This window comes from Terrapene carolina, unplaced genomic scaffold (genome assembly GCF_002925995.2).
Source record: "Terrapene carolina triunguis isolate 2854851 unplaced genomic scaffold, T_m_triunguis-2.0 Scaffold210, whole genome shotgun sequence".
NCBI lineage: Eukaryota > Metazoa > Chordata > Testudines > Emydidae > Terrapene > Terrapene triunguis.
Window position 1 is genome coordinate 3,769,331 of NW_020664561.1, and position 19,231 is coordinate 3,788,561.

The following is a 19,231-nucleotide window of genomic DNA, read 5'->3' on the forward strand; positions in this document are numbered from 1 at the left end:
GAAAACATCCACTCAATGTGCAGTGGCAGTCAAAAAAGCAAACAGAATGCTGGGAATAATTAAGAAAGGGATAGATAATAGGGCAGAAAATATCATGTTGCCTCTATATAAATCCATGGTATGCCCACATCTTGAATACTGTGTGCAGATGTGGTCGCCCCATCTCAAAAAAGATATACTGGAATTGGAAAAAGTTCAGAAAAGGGCAACAAAAATGATTAGGGGTATGGAACGGCTTCTGTATGAGGAGAGATTAATAAAACTGGGACTTTTCAGCTTGGAAAATAGACAGCTAAGGGGAGATATGATTGAGGTCTATAAAATCATGACTGGAGTAGAGAAAGTATATAAGGAAGTGTTGTTGTTTACTAGTTCTCATAACACAAGAACTAGGGGTCACCAAATGAAATTAATAGGCAGCAGGTTTAAAACAAATAAAAGGAAATATTTCTTCACACAACGCATAGTCAACCTGTGGAACTCCTTGCCAGAGGATGTTGGGAAGGCCAAGACCATAACAGGGTTCAAAAAAGAACTAGATACATTCATGGAGGATAGGTCCATCAATGGCTATTAGCCAGGATGGGCAGGAATGTGTCCCTAGTCTCTGTTTGCCAGAAGCTGGGAATGAGTGACAGGGGATGGATCACTTGATGATTACCTGTTCTGTTCATTCCCTCTGGGGCACCTGGCACTGGCCACTGTTGGAAGACAGGATACTCGGCTAGATGGACCTTTGCTCTGACTCAGTAGGGCCATTCGTATATTCTTAACATAACGTGACTCAGTCAGAGCAGTAGAGAGCAGGAGGGAATCCAAATTGTAATGCTGTTGGCAAGGTTAATCACTGCACTCTCTAAAAGTGTCTCCCATTGGGAGAGGTGGGGATGTGAGTTGGAGATCCTCACGCTCAAACTCCCTTAGCCCTACATATGCCCCCCGTAGTGCTGAGTGTGCAAGGGAACCAGTCACTTGCCCTCCACGGAGCCAGGAGGAAGTGTACGGAGAGGCTGCGCTGTGTGAGCTCACACATTCTTGTCCCCTCCTGTTAGTTGCTTTTCTTGCTACATTCCTCTCTGCTGGCGCCTTGGCACGTGAGTCACTAACGGAGGCTCCAGGCTGCTGCTTTACACCCAGTGGGCTAAATCCAGCAGTGATGTGTCGGGGCAGAGTGTAAGTTACACCCTATGACGTTTATGAGTTTAAGTCCAAGTGAGTGTTTAGGGGCCTTACACTGGTGAGGGGGGGCAGGTGAAAATGTGACACCCATTTAGACTCAGGGGCCTGCTGGGTGTAGTTTACACCCCCTTCCCCGTCACCCCGCATGTGGCCCCAGGCATCTGTGACAGTGATCTCTAATCTGTGGGCAGCAGGCCTCACTTCTTCATTGTAACTGTTAAATGCACAAGTGTGGCTGAGATTGTGCCCCTGAGAGCTGTAGCCAGAGGGAGGCTGTGAGTGTGGGGCCGCCGAGATGCGGGGGAAGCCGGTACAAATTACCAGGGCCCAGCGGTCCAGAAGGGGGCCCGGGGCCCGGCTTCCCCCCCCCCTCGTTGGCCCTATTTAGCCGGTCCGCCCTTGCTGGGGGGCCTGAAAAAATTTTTTCACCAGGGCCCAAACCCGCTCTCGGCGGCCCTGGGTGTGATCACCCCTGGCCCAGGTGGAGTTGGGGTGTCACCCCATCTCCTTCCCCTCACAGCCCCACTGGAGAGCTCTTCAGGGGTGGACTGGGTGGGCAGCAGGCAGGAAGCAGATTGAGGACAGAGCCTGGTGTCTCCCTCCCACTGCCCCGGAGATCTTTTGTATTTCCTGTCTCGGTGCCTTGGGACACAACCGGGACCTCACAGCCCAGAGTGGGCCCTTAAGTCATTGGTCTGAACAGCAGTGACTAAATTTAGACACTTATATCAGTGACCTGACTGAATGTGGGGGTGGCTGGCCTCCTCTGTTAAGTCAGCCACTTAGTTAGATGCCTAAATTTAGGCATCCAGCTTTGATAATGCTGGCATGAGTCCCGTTCATGCTGGGACAGTTTGGGGAGCACCCAGAGCTGTTGGGGTCTGTGCCTGCCTGCCCTGTAACCCTGGGTGCCTTAATGCTGTGCTGCTCTGGCTCAGAGCCTGATACCAGTAACTGGCTGCCAGACAGGAGGGTCTCACCACCTGATTTTCCAGCAGCCTAGTTCCCCCCCAACAGCCCTTCTGGTCCTCGGTCCCCCCAAATCCATCCACCCATAGTTCTTAACTAGCAGACACACGGCCTTTTCTCCTCTGGATCGTCACCCTGGCAGGAGTGAAACTGGCCCCCAGTTATCAGCTCACTTTGGCACACACCACACAGTTTGCACAGCAGAGACCTGCTTGGGTAAAAATAAACACTAGGGGTATTTAATAGAACAGCCCTGGATTCAGAGCTGAAATAGACAGGAGACAAGAACACAGACAGGCTCCACAGAAAACAACCGAAGCTGCAACCTCAGGTGTTACCCTTTCACAGTAGATAAAACTCTCTTTTCTAATATAAGTTACCTTTGCTGAGCTTCCCAGCATGCCCCTGAGTCCTAAGCGGGGAATCCACTGTTCACAGACAGCTCCTGCCTTGAGCCTGGCCCTCAGTGCTGGTTACCTTTCACTTCCACCCCTTTCCTTTTAACAAGGTTTGCATGTCCCTTTTCCCCTCCACCCCCCAGCCTTTCTCACACTGTGTGGTGATTCATGGTGGGGGCAATTCCCTCCTGTCTTAGCTTTCCAAGACTTTCAGTGTCAGGGTTTGTCAGCATTTTCCCATCAGCTTTAATGGGCTATTACTTGTCTTTTCTTGGGTCGTACAATTCTTAGTTGTGATAAATGAAGGTAGCTGTGATAAATGAAGGGGGTAGCTCCCTTTTATGGACATCCAGCCAGCCAGTTAGCTATAAAATCCCTCTTAGTAGCTGTTCTCTACTTGCTTTACCTGTAAAGGGTTAAAAGTCTCACTGCTATGCATAGGGAAAAGGAAGTGTGTGGGCACCTGGCCAAAAGAGCCAATGGGAAGGCTAGAACTTTTTAAAATCGAAACAAGACTCCCCTTTTGTCTGTCTCCCGGAGAGAGGGAACAGGGCAGCAACTATGCTGTAAGAAGCTTGGGGCCAGGTATGAAAAATCATTGGTATCATACATAGAAACTAGTCATTTAAAACCCCAGATATGTAAGTAGATCAGGAAATGTCTAGGAAAACGTGATTTGGTTTATTTCTTTTTATTTCTTTATGGCTTGTGGATTCCTCTGTGCTAACCCCAGGTGCTTTTGTTTTGCTTGTAACCTTTAAGCTGGACCCCAAGAAAGTTATTCTTGGTGCTTAATCCTTGTAGTTTCTCTCTTTTTTTAAAAATCTAGGAATCAGCCTGAGTTTCCAGATGTATTTTCTTTTTAAATAAAATTTACTTTTTTTTAAGAACAGGATTGGATTTTTGTGTCCTAAGAGGTTTGTGCATGTTGTTTAATTAGCTGGTGGCAACAGCTGATTTCCTTTGTTTTTTCTTTCTCAGCTGTTCCCCGGGGGGCGGGGGGAGGGGTGTGTGTGTGAAAGGGCTTGAGGGTACCCCACAGGAAGGAATTCCCAAGTGCGCCTTCCTGGATTCTCAAAGGGGTTTTGCACGTGGGTGGTGGCAGCATCTACTCATCCAAGACCAGAGAAAAGCTGTAACCTTGGGAGTTTAATACAAACCTAGAGTGGCCAGTATTAATTTTTAGAATCCTTGCGGGCCCCCACCTTCTGCACTTGAAGTGCCAGAGTGGGGATTTAGCCTTGACATTGGTGCTTGGAGCTAGTCTCATCTGTTTGGGGATGCAGTCCCTCCCTGCCAGGCTGACCACCTCCCATGGAGAGGTGGGGCTGAATATTGCAGCACAGGTTAGGAACGTGGTTTGAATTCTACCCAGATACATGATTTCATGACCACAGGCTGTCTACGCATCTCCAGGGCCATCAAGTCCAGAACATGACAAGCTTTCAGAAGAGACCTTCCTTGACATTTTTATACACAACAACATCGTATACAGCCAGTTGACTCAATTGCTTATTCTTTGGGGTTTGGACCGTCTGTTCTCCCGTTGGGTGGCTGGACCCTGACCATCACGTGTTCAGTTAGGACAGGCTAGTCCAAATCTTCAGCCGGAGGCAGAACTACATGTAGCTACTGTACTGGGCTTGCAGACAGGGCAAGTTTGACTCAATGGCCCCTGGTGACTCACCCCCTCTCGCCAGTAGTGTGGCTAAGACACCTAGGGAGGGTGAGCTTGAGAAAGGGCCCTGCCCTACGACAGAGTCTGGGATTTATTCCCAGCCTTGCTACAGGGCTGTGACCGTGGGCAAGTCACCCATCTCTCTGCCTCCCATCTTTTGAGTGGGAATAATAATCCTTTCCTAGCCTCCGGAAGATTAGCTCACTAAGCCTGAGGTGGCTCGATACCATGGTGATGAGCATCCTAGATAAGCCAGTAACTCATGGCAAGCATGAGTGGTTCTGCCATTGGTTTAAGTGGCAGCCCCTGCATTTGTCCCAAGCTGGATAACAAGGAGGTGCCAGACTGGCTGAGACCTGAGGCCCAGCTGCCCTCTCTCTGAGGCTACGTCTTCACTATGGGGGGGGGGGAGGGGGGATGTGTCGATTTAAGCGTAGCTGAATTCGTCGTATCCGAGCCAACTTACCCCACTGTGAGGACGGCGACAAATCGACCTCCGTGGCTCCCCCGTCGACGGCACTTACTCCTACCTGCACTGGTGGAGTACAAGTGTCGATTCGGGGATCGATTGTCACGTCCCGACGAGACGCGATAATTCAATCCCTGAGAGATCAATTTCTACCCGACGATTCAGGCGGGTAGTGAAGACGTAGCCTGACAGTGGCCAGCACCAGCTGCTTTGGAGCATGGTGGGATGTGGTGAAATACATCTGCCCCGATCTGTTTTGGGGCACATGGGGCCCAATCCTCTTTGGCTTCAGTGGCGCATGAGCCAGCTTTGCGTGTTACTATGTTCCGCTGAGAGCGTCTCAGATCCAGAGCTGACTTTCCGCATGCTCTGCTGATGTGAGTGTTTCACTTCTTCGTCAGACACCAGACGGCTGAAAGGAACCAAGGGCAGCCAGTCTCTTCTTAGCAGAATGGCAGTGGTGTCTAGGGGCCGGGCTCCTCATGTGCTGGCATTGTACAAAGAGACGGGGCCACCCCAAAGAGCTCCCTGGTGGATGTGACAAACAGATTCGAGGGGAAGCACATAAGGGAACAGTGAATGAACTCACATAATAGGTTCCCACTGTTGCCCAAGGCGGTTATTGCGCAGCATTGGCCTATCTAGATGCTGCTAACTGGCAGAGAGCTGCCTGGTACAAAACTGGACTCCTAATATAGCTATTGACGCTCCTTGAAGCAGTGGTGTCTGGTGGAGATCTGAGGGGGAGGTGCATAGCTCTAACTAGCAGCACCGTGGTGTCCCAGTCAAGGCGGAGCACACCCCTTAGGAGTGAACAAAGGGAATCCAGTCCTAGCACAAACATGCTCTTCAGGAACAGCCCATCTTCCTGGGTCTGCCCTCTTCCATGACAGCCTGGGGCCCTTCTACTGGGATGAGCTTTGGACTCCTGTCAGCCCCTCCTGCCCCTCATTGGTAGAGGTGTCTGCCCTACTTCACAGGGTGGCAGCATCAGGAGACCCCTCCCTCTGCTGTGGTGCCTGCAATGGCATCCTAAACCATTGGGCTGTCCACCCTAGAGCCCAAACCATCCTGTTTCCCTTTCTTAGGGCTTCTGCCTTCCTGGCCAGCCTAGGCCTCTCTCTGGCTCATTTGAAGCAGCTCCCCCTGCTCTTTGGTAGCTCTCCTAAATCTGCTGTCTCCCCTGCCCCTGCAGGCTGTCCTTCTATCTCCCATGGCAGCCCTGGTCTCAGCCACATGCTCCCTCATCATGTAACCCCTGTACTTTCATCCCCTTCACCTGGGGAGGTGAGCAAAACCAGAGCCACACCCCTCCTCCCTCCCGCTCCCCCTCCATAAAAGGCCAGCTCACCCTGGCAGCAGTGCACTCTGAGTGGTACGTTCCACTCTAATGCCAGAGAGGTACATGCAAAATCTAAGGGGCTTGGAGAAGAGCCATCAAAAGGATGCTGGGGTCTGCAGAGCTTGGCTTATGGTGGCTGAGGGAGAACTAGACAGCTGTGCGTCGCAGAGGCTTGCCATGGCTATGTGCTGTGCATGGAGGCGGAGTGAGAAATGTATCTTTTCCAGAGCTGTAGGCATCCTGGCTGGGCAGCAGACTGGTGGCTTAATAACATGCCGTGGCATCTGCTTGTGTTCAGCCCTTTTCCTGCCCACCTGCCCCAGAGCATTCAGCTCAGTGGGGACTCACCCCTGCAGGGCACTGCAGTGGGTCTGCATTGCCCAACAGCTCCCCCCCGGCCCTAGCTGTCCATCCCTGTTTGCGGTGGGTCATTACGGCCTGTGTTTATCCCCCTTTGCGATATAAAACACGTGCTAGGCTCAGTCCTCTCCCTGGGCAGAGCCAGATCATCTCCTCTGTAAATGCTAGTCTATAGCCAAACCTGCCTTACTCTGAACTTGGGGATGGGCCGAGTGTTTTCTACTGGCACCATGAATACTCACTCATGCTCTCTGTGAGGGGTGGGGCCTGTCACCACCCACCTGTGGGCCAAACCCAGGTCCAGCTGCCCCCATCTGTGCTGCTCCCCTCCCCCAGACCAGCAGCTCAAAAACAATTGGGTCACGTAGCACCTTGAAAAAACTTGTTGTGGTGCGAATGGGTGGAAAGTCAGGCTGACAGCGCAGTCTGGGCCCCCTGCTCCAGACTCTCCCCAGTCACGGGAGGGGTGTGGTTGCGTTGCATGCATTCATCCGCGCGAAACACTTATCAAAACCTCTCCTGACTCCCTCTTCCCTCCCCGTTTCAAGACCAAGTAGCATAGCTCCATGCCAGTTAGTGCACTGCACCCCCATGTTCTCCCCCAGCTATGCCTGGAATCCATGAGAACGTCAAGCGTTTCGCTGTATACACCACACCAGCTCAATAGCACAGGGCCCGGGGTGCAGCTGCAGGGAGCAGGGCGGGACGAGGAGGGTTAGTGAACACTATGAGAGCAGAACTAGACTGCGCAGGGACTGGAGAGAACAGAGCAGCGGGAATTGCAGGTAACAAGGGGAGCTTCACTCCCAGGAAATGTAGGGACCTGCCCCTGCGGGAGGAAATTAACTAAACAGCATAGACACCCAATGGGGCAGGCTGCTCCCAGAGCACTGCAGGGGCCTTTTTCTGTACTGCACTTCTGTCTCTTGTAACCAACCTGTCCAGCTCATCTGGGACTGTGTGGGACTGGCATGGGAAGGGGAGGTGTCCAGGGCCAGCTCTAGGCACCAGCAAACCAAGCATGTGCTTGGGGCGGCACAATTTTTGCTTGGCAGTTACACTCCCGGAGGTTGTGGTTTTTTTTTTGTTTTTGTTTTTTGCTTGTGGTGGCAAAAAACCTAGAGCCGGCCCTGGTGTCCAAGACGAAATCTCCATCTTAGAAAGTGAGGCACTGGGGTGTCTAGTGCAGCATTTCTCAAATGCGGCCAGTAGGGGCTTTTCTTGTGGCCACAGTCCCCTGGGCTGTGACTGGGGGTGGGGGAAAAGCAGCGGCCATTCCCCTTCTCTGTTGTTCCTGGATGAATCGCCTTGGTGTTGGCTGCTGGGGCTGCAAGCAGGGGTTGGGCCCTGCCCCCACTCTGGAGACAGGTGGGCACAAAGCTGGAGGCAGTGGGGCTCAGGCTCTGGGCTTCACCCCTGGGGTGGCGGGGCAGCAGGCTCTGGCCACAGAGCTATAGGCTCCGGCTGCATGGCAGCAGGCCCCGGGCTTTGGCCGTGTGGCTTCGGGCTCCGTCCCCATCCCCCACCCACAGAGCTTCAGGCTCTGGCTGTGGGGCTTCAGGCTCTGGCCCCCCATTGTCTCCCCCCCCCCAATTCCATCACCCTTGGCCCCTGCTGCCTACCCCGACTCCCCATCCAGGGCTTAATTTGTCCCCAGGCTTGCTGTCTGCTGTGAAAAGTGATATTAACAAACATACAAGTATCACTTTTCAGAGCCGACTTACTAGCTAGCAATAAATAAATTACCATGATTTGGACATGTACATGTGCATATTTAATTGTTTTTCCTAGAGCTAATTAAGTATTTTAGGAAAAAGTGTGAGAGCTGCCAGCAGCAAGAGTTGGTGGCTGCCCTCTGAGGCCACCAAAAAATTTGTCCTGAGGACCCCTGATCTAGTGAAAATTGCTGGGTGGATTTAGGGAAGCAGGACATAATGGTCCCTAATGGAGACTAGCCAGAATGCCGGGATTCACCAAACAACCAAACCCCCCAGGAGCTTTGGTGACCATAAATGGAAAGAGTTTTGTGTGCTGTCTCTCGTTAAAGCCAGCCCCTCCGGCTGCACGGAGCCCCCTAGTGCCATGCTACAGGACGCTCTGACTCAGGGGAAGAGTGCTGCCTACTGCCTACAGCCGCTGTACAGGTTTCCTGTCCAACCCCCGAAGAGATCTGACCCACTCGCAAGGAGAGGGGGTGTGGCCAGAGCTCCTTCCAGGGCTGGGCAGGAGAGCGACAGCAGCTGTCCACCCTCCTTGCAGGGGATCCAGGTGCAGTCAGTGTAGCTAGGCGCAGCAGAAACTGCTCACTTGGTGTTTAGACAGGTGTGCTGGGGACAACAGCCCAGCTGCTCGGTATGGGAAGACACTAGGCCCTATTTTACTTAGATGGGGCCTGATTCAGGCCTCTCGAAGTCAGTGGGCATAGCTGTATTGGATCAGGTCCATGCGGTGGTGGGGTTAGCTGCTCAGCAGAGGTAGCAAGGAGCCTGGTATAAATGTTTGCAGAGGGGTTTCGATCTTGAAGAGCCAACTGGGGCGCTGGGAAAGTCAGCGTTTGGGGTTTGCTGGCTTTGGACAAACCCCAAAGCGGCCTCTGTGGGACCAGCCAGGGGAAAAGGTGGGAAATTTGTTACAGGCTCCCAGCGGCTGTGTCTGGCAGTCAGGAGACTTGCAGGGGAGAACCTCCCCTCCAGGCAACCAGCTTCTGTGAGCTGGGAGACAAAGGGCTGAGAGGAGATGCTTAACCCAGGCCCTTTTCTCTGTGGGTGACCTGGCTGTCCAGGACCAGGGTGATGGAGCATCTCTGACAGGAACTGCTTACAGGGGGACCGATTGAACGGCTCGGCAGATGTGCAGGAAGGGATGGGAGCTGGGGGTCCCTAGGCCCTGGGCAGGGTTGGAGGTTAAGTGGCAGGGTCATGGGGCACTGGGGGTGTGAGGGTAACTGCCTGTCTGTTCCTCCTCCCAGAACATCGAGCTAAAGGTGGAAGTGGAGAGTCTGAAGCGAGAGCTCCAGGAGAAGCAGCAGACCCTAGATAAGGCTTGGTAAGTGACACTGTCCATAGGCAGCCAGCGAGGCCTTGTAGCCCTGGAAAGGTGCCCATCCTCAGGGCGTGATGCTGAGAGGGGGAGCTGAGCAAACCCAGTGTGGTGGGTTCAATCACAGAGACCCCCTTGGGACTGACACCTGATGTGCTGAGGCTACCTCTGAGCCCGTTTTCCCTGTCAACTTGGGACTTCAGAACCCTGCCTTGTTGAGCCAGACACACTAGCCTGCTGCAAACACAGACCCAGGTCTGAACCACATCCCCCAAAAGCTGTAGACTTAACGGAAAAAAGCTTAAGAAGTGCTCCTGTCTCCAGCACCCAGACCCCCAGCTCCCAATGGGATCCAAACCCCAAATAAATCCATTTTACTCTGTATAAAGCTTATACAGGGTAAACTCATAAATTGTCCGCTCTCTATAGAGAAATAGGCACAGCTGTTTGCTCCCCCAGGAATTAATTACTTACTCTGGGTTAATTTATAAGCAAAAAGTGATTTTATTAAATATAAAAAGTAGGATTTAAGTGGTTCTAAGTAATAGACAGAACAAAGTAAGTTACCAAGCAAAATAAAACAAAAACACACAAGTCTAAGCCTAATACATTAAGAAACTGATTACAGATAAAATCTCACCCTCAGAGATGTTCCAATAAGTTTATTTCACAGACCAGACTCCTTTCTAGTCTGGGCCCAATCCTTTCCCCTGATACAGTCCTTGTTCCAGCTCAGGTGATTTCTCATGACTGCAGTCAGCTTCTGTTCTATTCTACCCACTTTTATAGCTTTGGCACAAGGCGGGAATCTTTTGTCTCTTTGGGTCCCCACTCCTCCTTCTAAATGGAAAAGCACCAGGTTTAAGATGGATTCCAGCACCAGGTGACATGGTCACATGTCCTGTGAGACCCCAAGCCTTCATTCTTCCTGGCCTGACTCACAGGAAGGCTTGCAAATAAACAGAGCCATCTATAGTCAATTGTCCTGGTTAATGGGAGCCATCAAGATTCCAAACCACCATTAATGGCCCACACTTTGCATAATTATAATAGGACCTCAGAGTTATATTTCATATTTCTAGTTTCAGATACAAGAATACAAATAGGATGAACACACTCAGTAGATTATAAGCTTTGTAATGATACCTTACAAGAGACCTTTTTGCATGAAGCATATTCCAGTTATATTATATTCACACTTATTAGCATATTTTCATAAAATCATGTGGAGTGCAATGTCACACCCAGCTCCAACCCGCTCTCTGCCTTCCTTCTCTGCAGCAGCCAGACCACTTCCCAGTCCTGTGCCCAGAGTGGCCGCTGGAGCTGTGTAAGGCTGCAGGGCCCAGTGGTCACCCTACGTCTTGGGAGGTACGGCAGTGCCGGGGCAGGGCAGGCCACACTGTACTATGGGCTCTGGCTGCTGTGGTTCCAGCTGTGCGATAGGAAAACATAAATAAAGCCGTTGTGCAGCCCGAATGCTCGTTCTTTGCATGAAGCAACAGCACCCCCCAGCATGGCCCCCACCTGCGGGGACAGAGCCTCACACTCCCTGCGGATCGCACTGAGCCACCTGCTCAGCAAACTCTCAGCAGAGCACTCCCCTGGGCTCTGCACTGGGCCACCAGCCCACCACCGCTGGGGGAGCAGGGCACAGGGGAAGGGAAAGGGATCCTGGGGGACAGCCCTGATGCCCTGCTGACCTGGCTCTGCCTCCCAGCTGTCAAAAGCCCTTTCCATTGTCCTGGGCATAAAGCTCTACGCAGCGAGAGCCAGGCCTGTGGCACTCAAGGGGAAAGTTAATGGCAACTCAGATTGGCAGCTGGAGTGGTACGTGTGAGACTGGTGCAGCAGATACGTGAAAGAGGGTGGATGGAGCTAAGTGTGCACAGTGGGCAAAGCAGAGAAGTGGGGGAGGGGGGAAAAGGGGGCTGTAGAAACACCGTCCAGGCAGGAACATCAAGGAGATTTTTCAGTGTCTGATTAGCAGCGATTACTTTGTTCTGAAATGGAAATACTCTGACTGGATGGCAGAAGGTGCTGAGTAGCAGATCTCAGCCGTTACAGTGAGCAAGCCAGCTAGGCCAGCCAGCTACCGGTTCAGAGAGGTTCCCCACTGTGCCCTCTCCGGTCCAGCTGGTAATGGGGCTCTAACACTCAGATCATCATCAGGTAACACCCCTTGTACCCAGCCTTAGGAGCCCCTCGCTGCTGGAGATTGACCCCCCGTAGAGTAGGTCTGCACAGCGACTGGAAGTGTGACACTCCCACCCCCAGCCCTGCTTCAGAACCCGTCGGAGACCTGAGAGAAATCCTGGGGCGGCTAGCCCGAGCCAGGAATCCCACCTCCTAGCCACTGTGTAGACGTACCCTGAGTGGTTGCTCAGCCAGTCCCTCCAGCTCCCTGATCCCCTCAAATTCCCCCAATGTGTCCCTCTCTGTCAGGTGCTGAGGGGCCCAGAGGTGGGTGTGCTCTTCTGGGTGTGGTGGTGCCAGAGTCCTGACGGACTGGCTGTCTCCAGCATTGGCTTTTTGGAGCCATATTGCATTGCAACCTCAGTCACCCTTGTGGCCCTCTCCCCTGCTCTCTGTGCTCAATCCTGGTCTCTTCCCTTCGAGTATCTCTCTCTGGTTCCGATAATTTCCCCTACGTGCATTAGCTGCCTTGTGCCAGCCAAATCTGTGCTTTGATTGTCAGCTCATGTTTCTAGCCCCTCTGCATTATCCCTGCCCTGGGACGACTCCATTCAGTGCCATCTGGGTCTCCAGTGTCAAATTGCGCAGGACTGATCCCTGGGGCTGGGGCACCTTCATAGACCCCTCCCCCTCACTTGAGCCATTGCTTTTCGTCTTAACCCCTTGTTCACCACTTGTGGGCCAGATCTCAGTAACCTTTACTGGTTTGACCAGATGCCTGCTAGCCAAAGGACTACACCCACTAGACAAGACAGGTAGCCAAGAGGTCCAAGGGCAGCTGCCTGGTGGGAAGCCCAGGATGCACACTCCTTGCTTTTCCCACCCATTGCTGGGAGGGTTGGGGGCTTTTCCTCAGCTGCTAGGAGCGAAGGGGGAATGTCTCTGGCTCCTGCAGTGGGAGATGTGCTGCTGTTTGAGAGCCCTGCTCAATCCGCCTAGGGTCAGGCAGGGTACGGTGGTGCTGTGAGAGCAGCGTGCTCTTGCTGCCTGGAAGGGCTGTCCAGGGAGACCTGGCTGGTGCTTCTCGGGCCCTGCTCACACCCCAGCCAGTTTCCTGGGCGAGAGTTTGGATCTTGTTCTCTGAGATGGAGGCCTTGCTTTCCAGGAGCCTCTGCTCTGCTGTACTGACAGGGAGATTCGCTGATGTCAGTAGCGCAGTCTGAAGAGCGCAGGCATCCATGTGGAATTAAAAATACCAACAAGGTCGTGTGGGGGTGGGGATGACACATCCCAGTGAGGGGCCTGTTGAGCTGGGAAGCTGTCCCGGGGGTGCTCGGCTGCAGGAGAGCTGCTCTCGTGCCCCTTTTAGAGGTGCTCTTTGCACAGCATCACGCAGAGAAGTCTTTTACATTCAGGTCTAGTTTTCCTCCCATGACTGCTCTTTGAATAATGCAGGCAAAGGACCCTTAGGCACCCAGGAATAGCGTCCAGGCTTAGATCCTGTAAGAGCAGCTCCGTGGGCTTGTGTTCCAAGCGGTTTGTTTAACAGAGATTTGCTTTTCAGTGCATCAGACATCCTGCTAATCTCCCTGCCTTGTGTAAGCGGGGCCTTTGTCCCTGGAAGAGCGTGTTTCCCAGGCTCCCTGCAGGCCCCTTTCTCAGCCCATCCCCAGCCAGGAAGGACTAGGAGAACAGGCAGAGTGAGGCAGTAGTGCCAGTTCCAAGCGCTGAAAAATCACGCAGTTGGCTCAGAAATCATGATATTTTCACAATAACAAATATTGGGTTGGGTTTCTTTGTCTTCTAGTTTCTGAGCCTTCAGGGTTGAGTCAGGCCACATTTTTGTGTTTTTCTCTGCAACCAGGAGGACACACAACTTACTTAGTTTTCTGCATGAAAGCTGAGGGTCTCATGTAATCACCTGACTCCAGGAGCTGGGGCTTGAAGATCCCTTCCCCATTCTCATTCCAAAATCCCAAGAGTTGTCAGCACTGGAGAGGGTTTGAACATGTGTTGTACGTCTCAATGGAGGCAGGGAGATGCGGGCTTAGAGGCTGATACTGTTTAACATTCTAGACGGAGCATGAGCAAGCACAGCTGTTTGTAAACTAAAAATAATTGCGCACCACCTGTTTCCCAGAGGGCAGGGAGATTCCTGTGCTGGCTGGGGGCACATCACTGACTCTGCGCATAGGACAGGAACACAGTCTGTTTGCAAACAGGATGGAATCCCATGGGCTTTTCAGCACGTGAATCTCTCCCCCACCCCTGCTACTTTGCAAAGCTTTTGTATTTAAAAATAAAACTCAGTGTCACAGAAGTCCCCAAAGCAGGAATGGAACCCACGGATGAGGAGCTGCTCACATGACAGTCACCTTCCCAGTTTAAAATATGCCCTTTCCCTTTGTGACCTGCCATGTCCTGAGTGCTGTGTCCCCTGGGAGAACGGCTGATGTCCCAGTTGCTATGAGCAGGATGGGGAGGGGTGGCTCAGTCTGATGACGGACATGACAGGGAACAACAAGAAATTCTGAATTCAGATCTAGGCAGGTAAAGAGAAGGAAACATTTTGTTCCCATTGAATATTCACATTACAGTTGAGTCCAGAGACACCAATCTGGATGCGAGGCCCTGTCATGCTAGGTGCTGCACATATGAAGACACAGCTCTGAACAATCCAGAAAGACAAGTGATCCAGGCAGAGTATGGGAAAAGGGAGGCAATCAGATAGATCAAATGTTTGTGCCCATTCTATCCCAGCCTGGCAGGCAACTGAATGGAAACCTAGTAGCATCCCAGAGCTGTAGTCAGGGACCACGGCCCCAAGGTGCTATGTGCTGGGCAATCACAGAATGGAAAGACAGCCCCTGTTACACTGGATTTCCTTGTAAGCTTGCAGCTGGCCATGCACTTGGGAGGGGAGAGCACAGGCCGTACTGCTGCTCCTGGCGGAAGGATGCTGCAGCAGTGGGGGCTGTGGGGGAACCTCGCTGGAACGGCAGGGAAGAGGGATGGAGCGACAGCCTGGCAGCATGCAGTACCTGGGACGCCAGGAGCATTGCACAGTGAGGGGGAGGCTCCCTGCTGTGATTGGCAGCAGCACAGCCGGGGAAAGTGTGTCCCCTCTGGTTCACAGGTGCCTTTCCAGAATGCTAGGGTCCTTCCCCTGCTCCTCTTCTTCTTCGCCCCTCCCCGGCCAGGGGCTAGCTGGTGTGATGCTCAGGAGGCCCATCCGCTCTGCTTGGGGCCTCAGTGTTCCCGCTTCCTCACACCTTCCTTGTTCCAACTGCCTGCACTGGGGGGGGCCAGAGTGGAACAGGTCAGAGGGGTTGGTACATCGCCTGATGTCTGTGTAGCATGCCCCAGCCCTGACTGCCTGAAGCTGGAGACCAGGCTCAGATCTGGACCCTGGATCCCCACCTGGGGAGAGGTGAGCATACGGGGCCTGATTCTGTGCCATCAAACTGGTGCAGTGGGGAATCAGGCCCAAATCCTTTGGGAGCTGGCTTAGTGCCCCATCCTCCCCCGCAGTCCCTCTCCGGGTGCTGGGGACCAGCAGGCAACGCTCAGCTCTCTGCAGTCTGCAGCTGTTGCTGTGGCCCTGGTGCAGCAATGGAGTAGAGCAGTCGCTGCTATTCCTCCCATGCTCACCCAACTCAGCGCAGCAGTGGGTGTGTGGCTGTACATGCTGGTCTGCGCTAGCTCTCCCTGTGCTGCTAGCGCCAGGTGGGGCCTCCCAGAGCCGTGCTGGGGGTGGAACCAGGTCTGGGCCCCGTTTGTGACACTGACAGAGTGGAGCGAGCCAAGGTGGCTGTGGGGGGACAGCTTGACTTGCAGCCCAGCCCCCGCCGGGCGGTACAGGGCTGCCCCTTGCTCTGACATGCAGGTGCCATGTCTTGCAGGGCAGCTGCGGAGAACCTGACCAGTCGCAATGAAGCAGAGCTCCGGCGCCGGTACGAGGAGCGGCAGCAGGAGACGGAGCACGTGTCGGAGCTCCTGGAGAACAAGATCCAGCTCCTGCAGGAGGTGAGTGGGGTGGGGCATGCGCCCCAGCCATGTGGCGTTAGCCATGGAAGAGGAGCACAGAGCTACCTGAGACCAAGTGGGGCCCGGCTCTCTCTCTTTGCCACCCCCCTCTGCCCATTCTGGAGTCCCAGTTTCTTCCCCAAATCCCAGGGGGCTCAGCTCTTCTGGGCCTGCCATGTGGGATGAGCTTTGGTCCCCACTGCAAGGCCCTCATGGGACACAAGGAGCAAGACTCTTGGCCCCTGTGACTTTTCTTTGCTTTTAGGGAATGGAGCTCGGGGTCCCTCGGGACTCCCCTTAGCCCGCGGGAAACTGGGAACAAATCTGAGGCCCCAGCTGCTCTCCTCTACCCCAATGGGCTAGGGAACCGCTGGTTATTCCCTCTGTATCTACAGCAGACAGAGCTCTGAGCCCTCCAGCTTGTTCTCTCTTTACCCACAGCACATGGGTGAGGGAGCCAGGCCTGCAGGGTGGCTACCTGCAGGGTATTAGGAACCAGTCGCAGGACTCCATGGCCCTTGACCCCCACCTCCTGTTCTTTCCATTGGAAGGGCAGCTCTGCCATCCTGGTATGAGAGAGCCCGTCAGCGTAGCCTCCCCCTCCCAGCTTGGTGTTGTCCTTGCTCTCGTCTCCTTCGACAGGTGCAGAGATTGGCATCTCTGGGAGACTCCCCTGGGTCATGGACACAGACTTGTGATGACCCCATCAGTTCTAGTGAAGATACGCAGCTTCCTCCTTCATACAATAATTACACAGATGCAGCTGAAGTCCGTGGGAGCTGCTGAGCGCTCGGCACTTCTGCAAATTAGGCCACCTCTTTAGGAGCCTACATCTAGATTTAGGAGCCACCCTATATTTGAACATCTTGGCCAGGATGTAATCCATACCGTGGGAGCGCAGCTGGCCCTAGGAGAACCTTCCTTGTTGCTGTTATAGCATTGTTTGCATTTAACCTTCCCATCGCAGTCACATCGGGTTTTTTATTTTTCACTTAATTTCCTTGGGTTTTACAATAAAGAACCGGAGAGAAGAGGCTTTGTAAATGAAGGCAGGGGATCATGGCTGCAGTGAAAAGGATAGAGGCACCTGAAATCACAGGGGAGGGATTTTAAACACTTTTTGTATTCTTGTGATATTTCTCCTTTCTTGGATTTAAGGCAGCGAGTGTCCTGGGAGGACTTGATGGTGTTTTGCAGGGAGGAATTTGCACTTGTCTCACCAGCAGCCTGCATTCAGTATCCCCTGCTCTTCCCCATGTGGCCCCATAGGGATGGTACATTGTAAGCGGGGCATCGTTATTTCTTTAGAATGAAATAACAGTAAAAAGCTGCCCAGCCCCAGCTCTGGGCACCCTAACACGTCATTAGCAACACAGTTGTATCCCAGCAGCATTACAGCCACCTCCAGAAAGCCCTCCATTGTTGTGGGAAGGATACGTACCCCAGCCCTGAGCTCGCGTCCTCTCTAAGAGGTGTCATTTGCAGCATGTCATCTAATTCAGGCTGTTTCAGAGGGGAGGTGGGGAGCGAGTTGCAGAGTCCCGGAGCCCTAGCAGATGCCCAGTAAGCCTGCTCCAAGTGAGCTTTCCAGGGCACGCAGCTGTTGGGTTTTAGTCCCAATTCAGCAGGGAGCCCCTTCCTCGCAGAGACAGGCTGAAGCGAGTTTGAAGAGGACGGGTTGTAGTGCAGCTCCTGGTGGGACTTGAACTCCAATGTCAGCTGCAGGTCCCACGAATGTTAGCACTGATGCATTACTTGCTAGCGACTGTAGCGTGGCCCCAATTCAGTCATCACTTGCAGCAGCTCAGGTCAATAGGCCCAGCCCTTCATCCTCCGCCCAAACCCTGAAGCCTACAGGAGGGATCACGTCTGGTCTCACTGGATGCAGCAGCCGCCGACTGGTATTGCTGCTTCTCCTTCCCCTCACAAGCCAGTGGGGTTGTGGCTCTCTGCCTGGGTGGCGTGAGTAGCCTGGCTCATGTCACATTCCATCCCCAGGAGGCCAGATTAGCAAAGAGCGAGGCGGAGAGGTCGGCAGCCCTGGCGGAGGCTGAGAAGGGACGCTGCTTGGAGCTAACCAAAAAGCTGAAGGAGCTCACCAAGGAGGAGGAGAAGAGAGGAGCCCAGGTTCTGCATGATGATCACTGTGCTGCACTGGCCCAGAAGGACAAGTAGGTAGCCGTGGTCACTCCAGTGACTTGCCTCTGCTGCTTTCTGGCTGGTGGCCCCTTGCCTACAGAGCAGGTAGCCCAGCTGGGGGGTTCAGAAGAGGGATCCTTGTCTCGGAGACCCCAGAGTGGCGCTTGCTGCGCCACACTGGGCCGCATGACAGCAGGACCAGTCACTGCCTGGGTGAGCAGGGTTGCAGGATGTGGTGGGGGTTGGCATCCAGCAGAGTCAGGGCTCAGTGAGCCCTTGCGGGGATCCTGCTAGGGGGCAGTGTCTGGCTGAACCAGGTGGTCGCAGAGCAGGTGGTACTGGCTGGCTGGGATGGGTTAAGCCACATAAGGGGACTCCCTGGGTACTGTACAGACAACATAATGATTGTGCACTCCCCGGCTCCTCGCAGCACCTCCAGCACAGGGGCATGGGTGGGGGAAGGTGTGTGGCCAGCAGGTCGCTACCCTCCGGACTGTTCCAGGAACAGCCCCTTGGGCTAGGAGCTGTCAGTCGTAAACCATGAGCGTGCTCTAATTTACTCTGGGGACTGACCCACGCCTTGGCTGGCCCCAGAATCAGTTCTGCAAAGGTGATGTGAAGCTGCCTTGGGTCCTGTGCTGAGCACAGAGCCCTTTAGCGGAGATCCTCCTCTTCTTCCCAAGGTAACTAAGCCATTTTCTCCTTGGCAGACGCATTGAAGAGCTGATCCAGGAGCTAAGTGCCAGAGAGCAGCTCATTGAGTTGCTGGCCACAGAGAAGCAGAACCTGCTGCAGCGTCTGGAGGAGCCCAGAGAAATGGAGGTGCAGGTGAGATGGGAGCTGTGCAGGGGATAGTCTGAGGCCTCCCAACATGTCCCTGCTACACATGTAGCTGGGCCATTTCCTGGGATCTAGTCCCAGCTCTGTCACCGGCCTGCTGGGTGACCCGGGGCAAGTCATTTCCCTGCCGTGTACCTTAGGTTCCCCATCGATAAAATGGTGGTATTGGTGTTGGCCTCCTTTGTAAAGGGCTTTGCAATCTTGGGTTGATAAGAGCCGAGTGGCACTGTGTTCTTTATTGTTATTCTCAGCCCATCTGAGCCAAATCTATTTTCTGCGAGTGGAAACCTGGCACTGGGGCCCCTGGTCACACTTCATGCACCAATTAGCAAATCACTCAGTAGGTTGGGTTTAACTCATAAGGCTCTGTGTGGGGGTGGGGGAGCGGGGGAGAGCAGCCATGATTTGGGGGCCTTTTCTCCCAGTCCCTCCCTGTCCACAAGCTTTACCCCTGTTAGGAGACTGCTTTAAAACCAGTTCCTGCTGACCTGGGTGGAGGCACTGGGCCAGGTGTCCCTCTGTCACCTCAGTGGAGTGGCACCAGAAGTGAACTGGCATAGTTTGTCTGGTAAGTGTGGACCAGGCAGTGGGGTAGAATTGTTTTCTAACTCTCTTACAATGGCTTTGCCTGGGGCAGGATTCTATGGTGATTTAAT

General features: G+C 53.5%; 1 protein-coding gene across 2 annotated transcripts in view; it reads left to right on the plus strand.

Annotated features, from left to right (window-relative positions):
* Window positions 1-17,771, plus strand: part of LOC113407232 (myomegalin-like) — a 60,553-nt gene extending 42,782 nt beyond the window's left edge. For both annotated transcript variants that reach the window (XM_026655471.1, XM_026655472.1), the window contains 3 exons: window positions 9,364-9,440; window positions 15,473-15,596; window positions 17,595-17,771. In XM_026655471.1, coding sequence (XP_026511256.1) covers window positions 9,364-9,440; window positions 15,473-15,596; window positions 17,595-17,771 — 378 coding nt within the window. The remainder of the gene's footprint in view (window positions 1-9,363; window positions 9,441-15,472; window positions 15,597-17,594) is intronic.
* The last annotated feature ends 1,460 nt before the right edge of the window (window positions 17,772-19,231 follow it).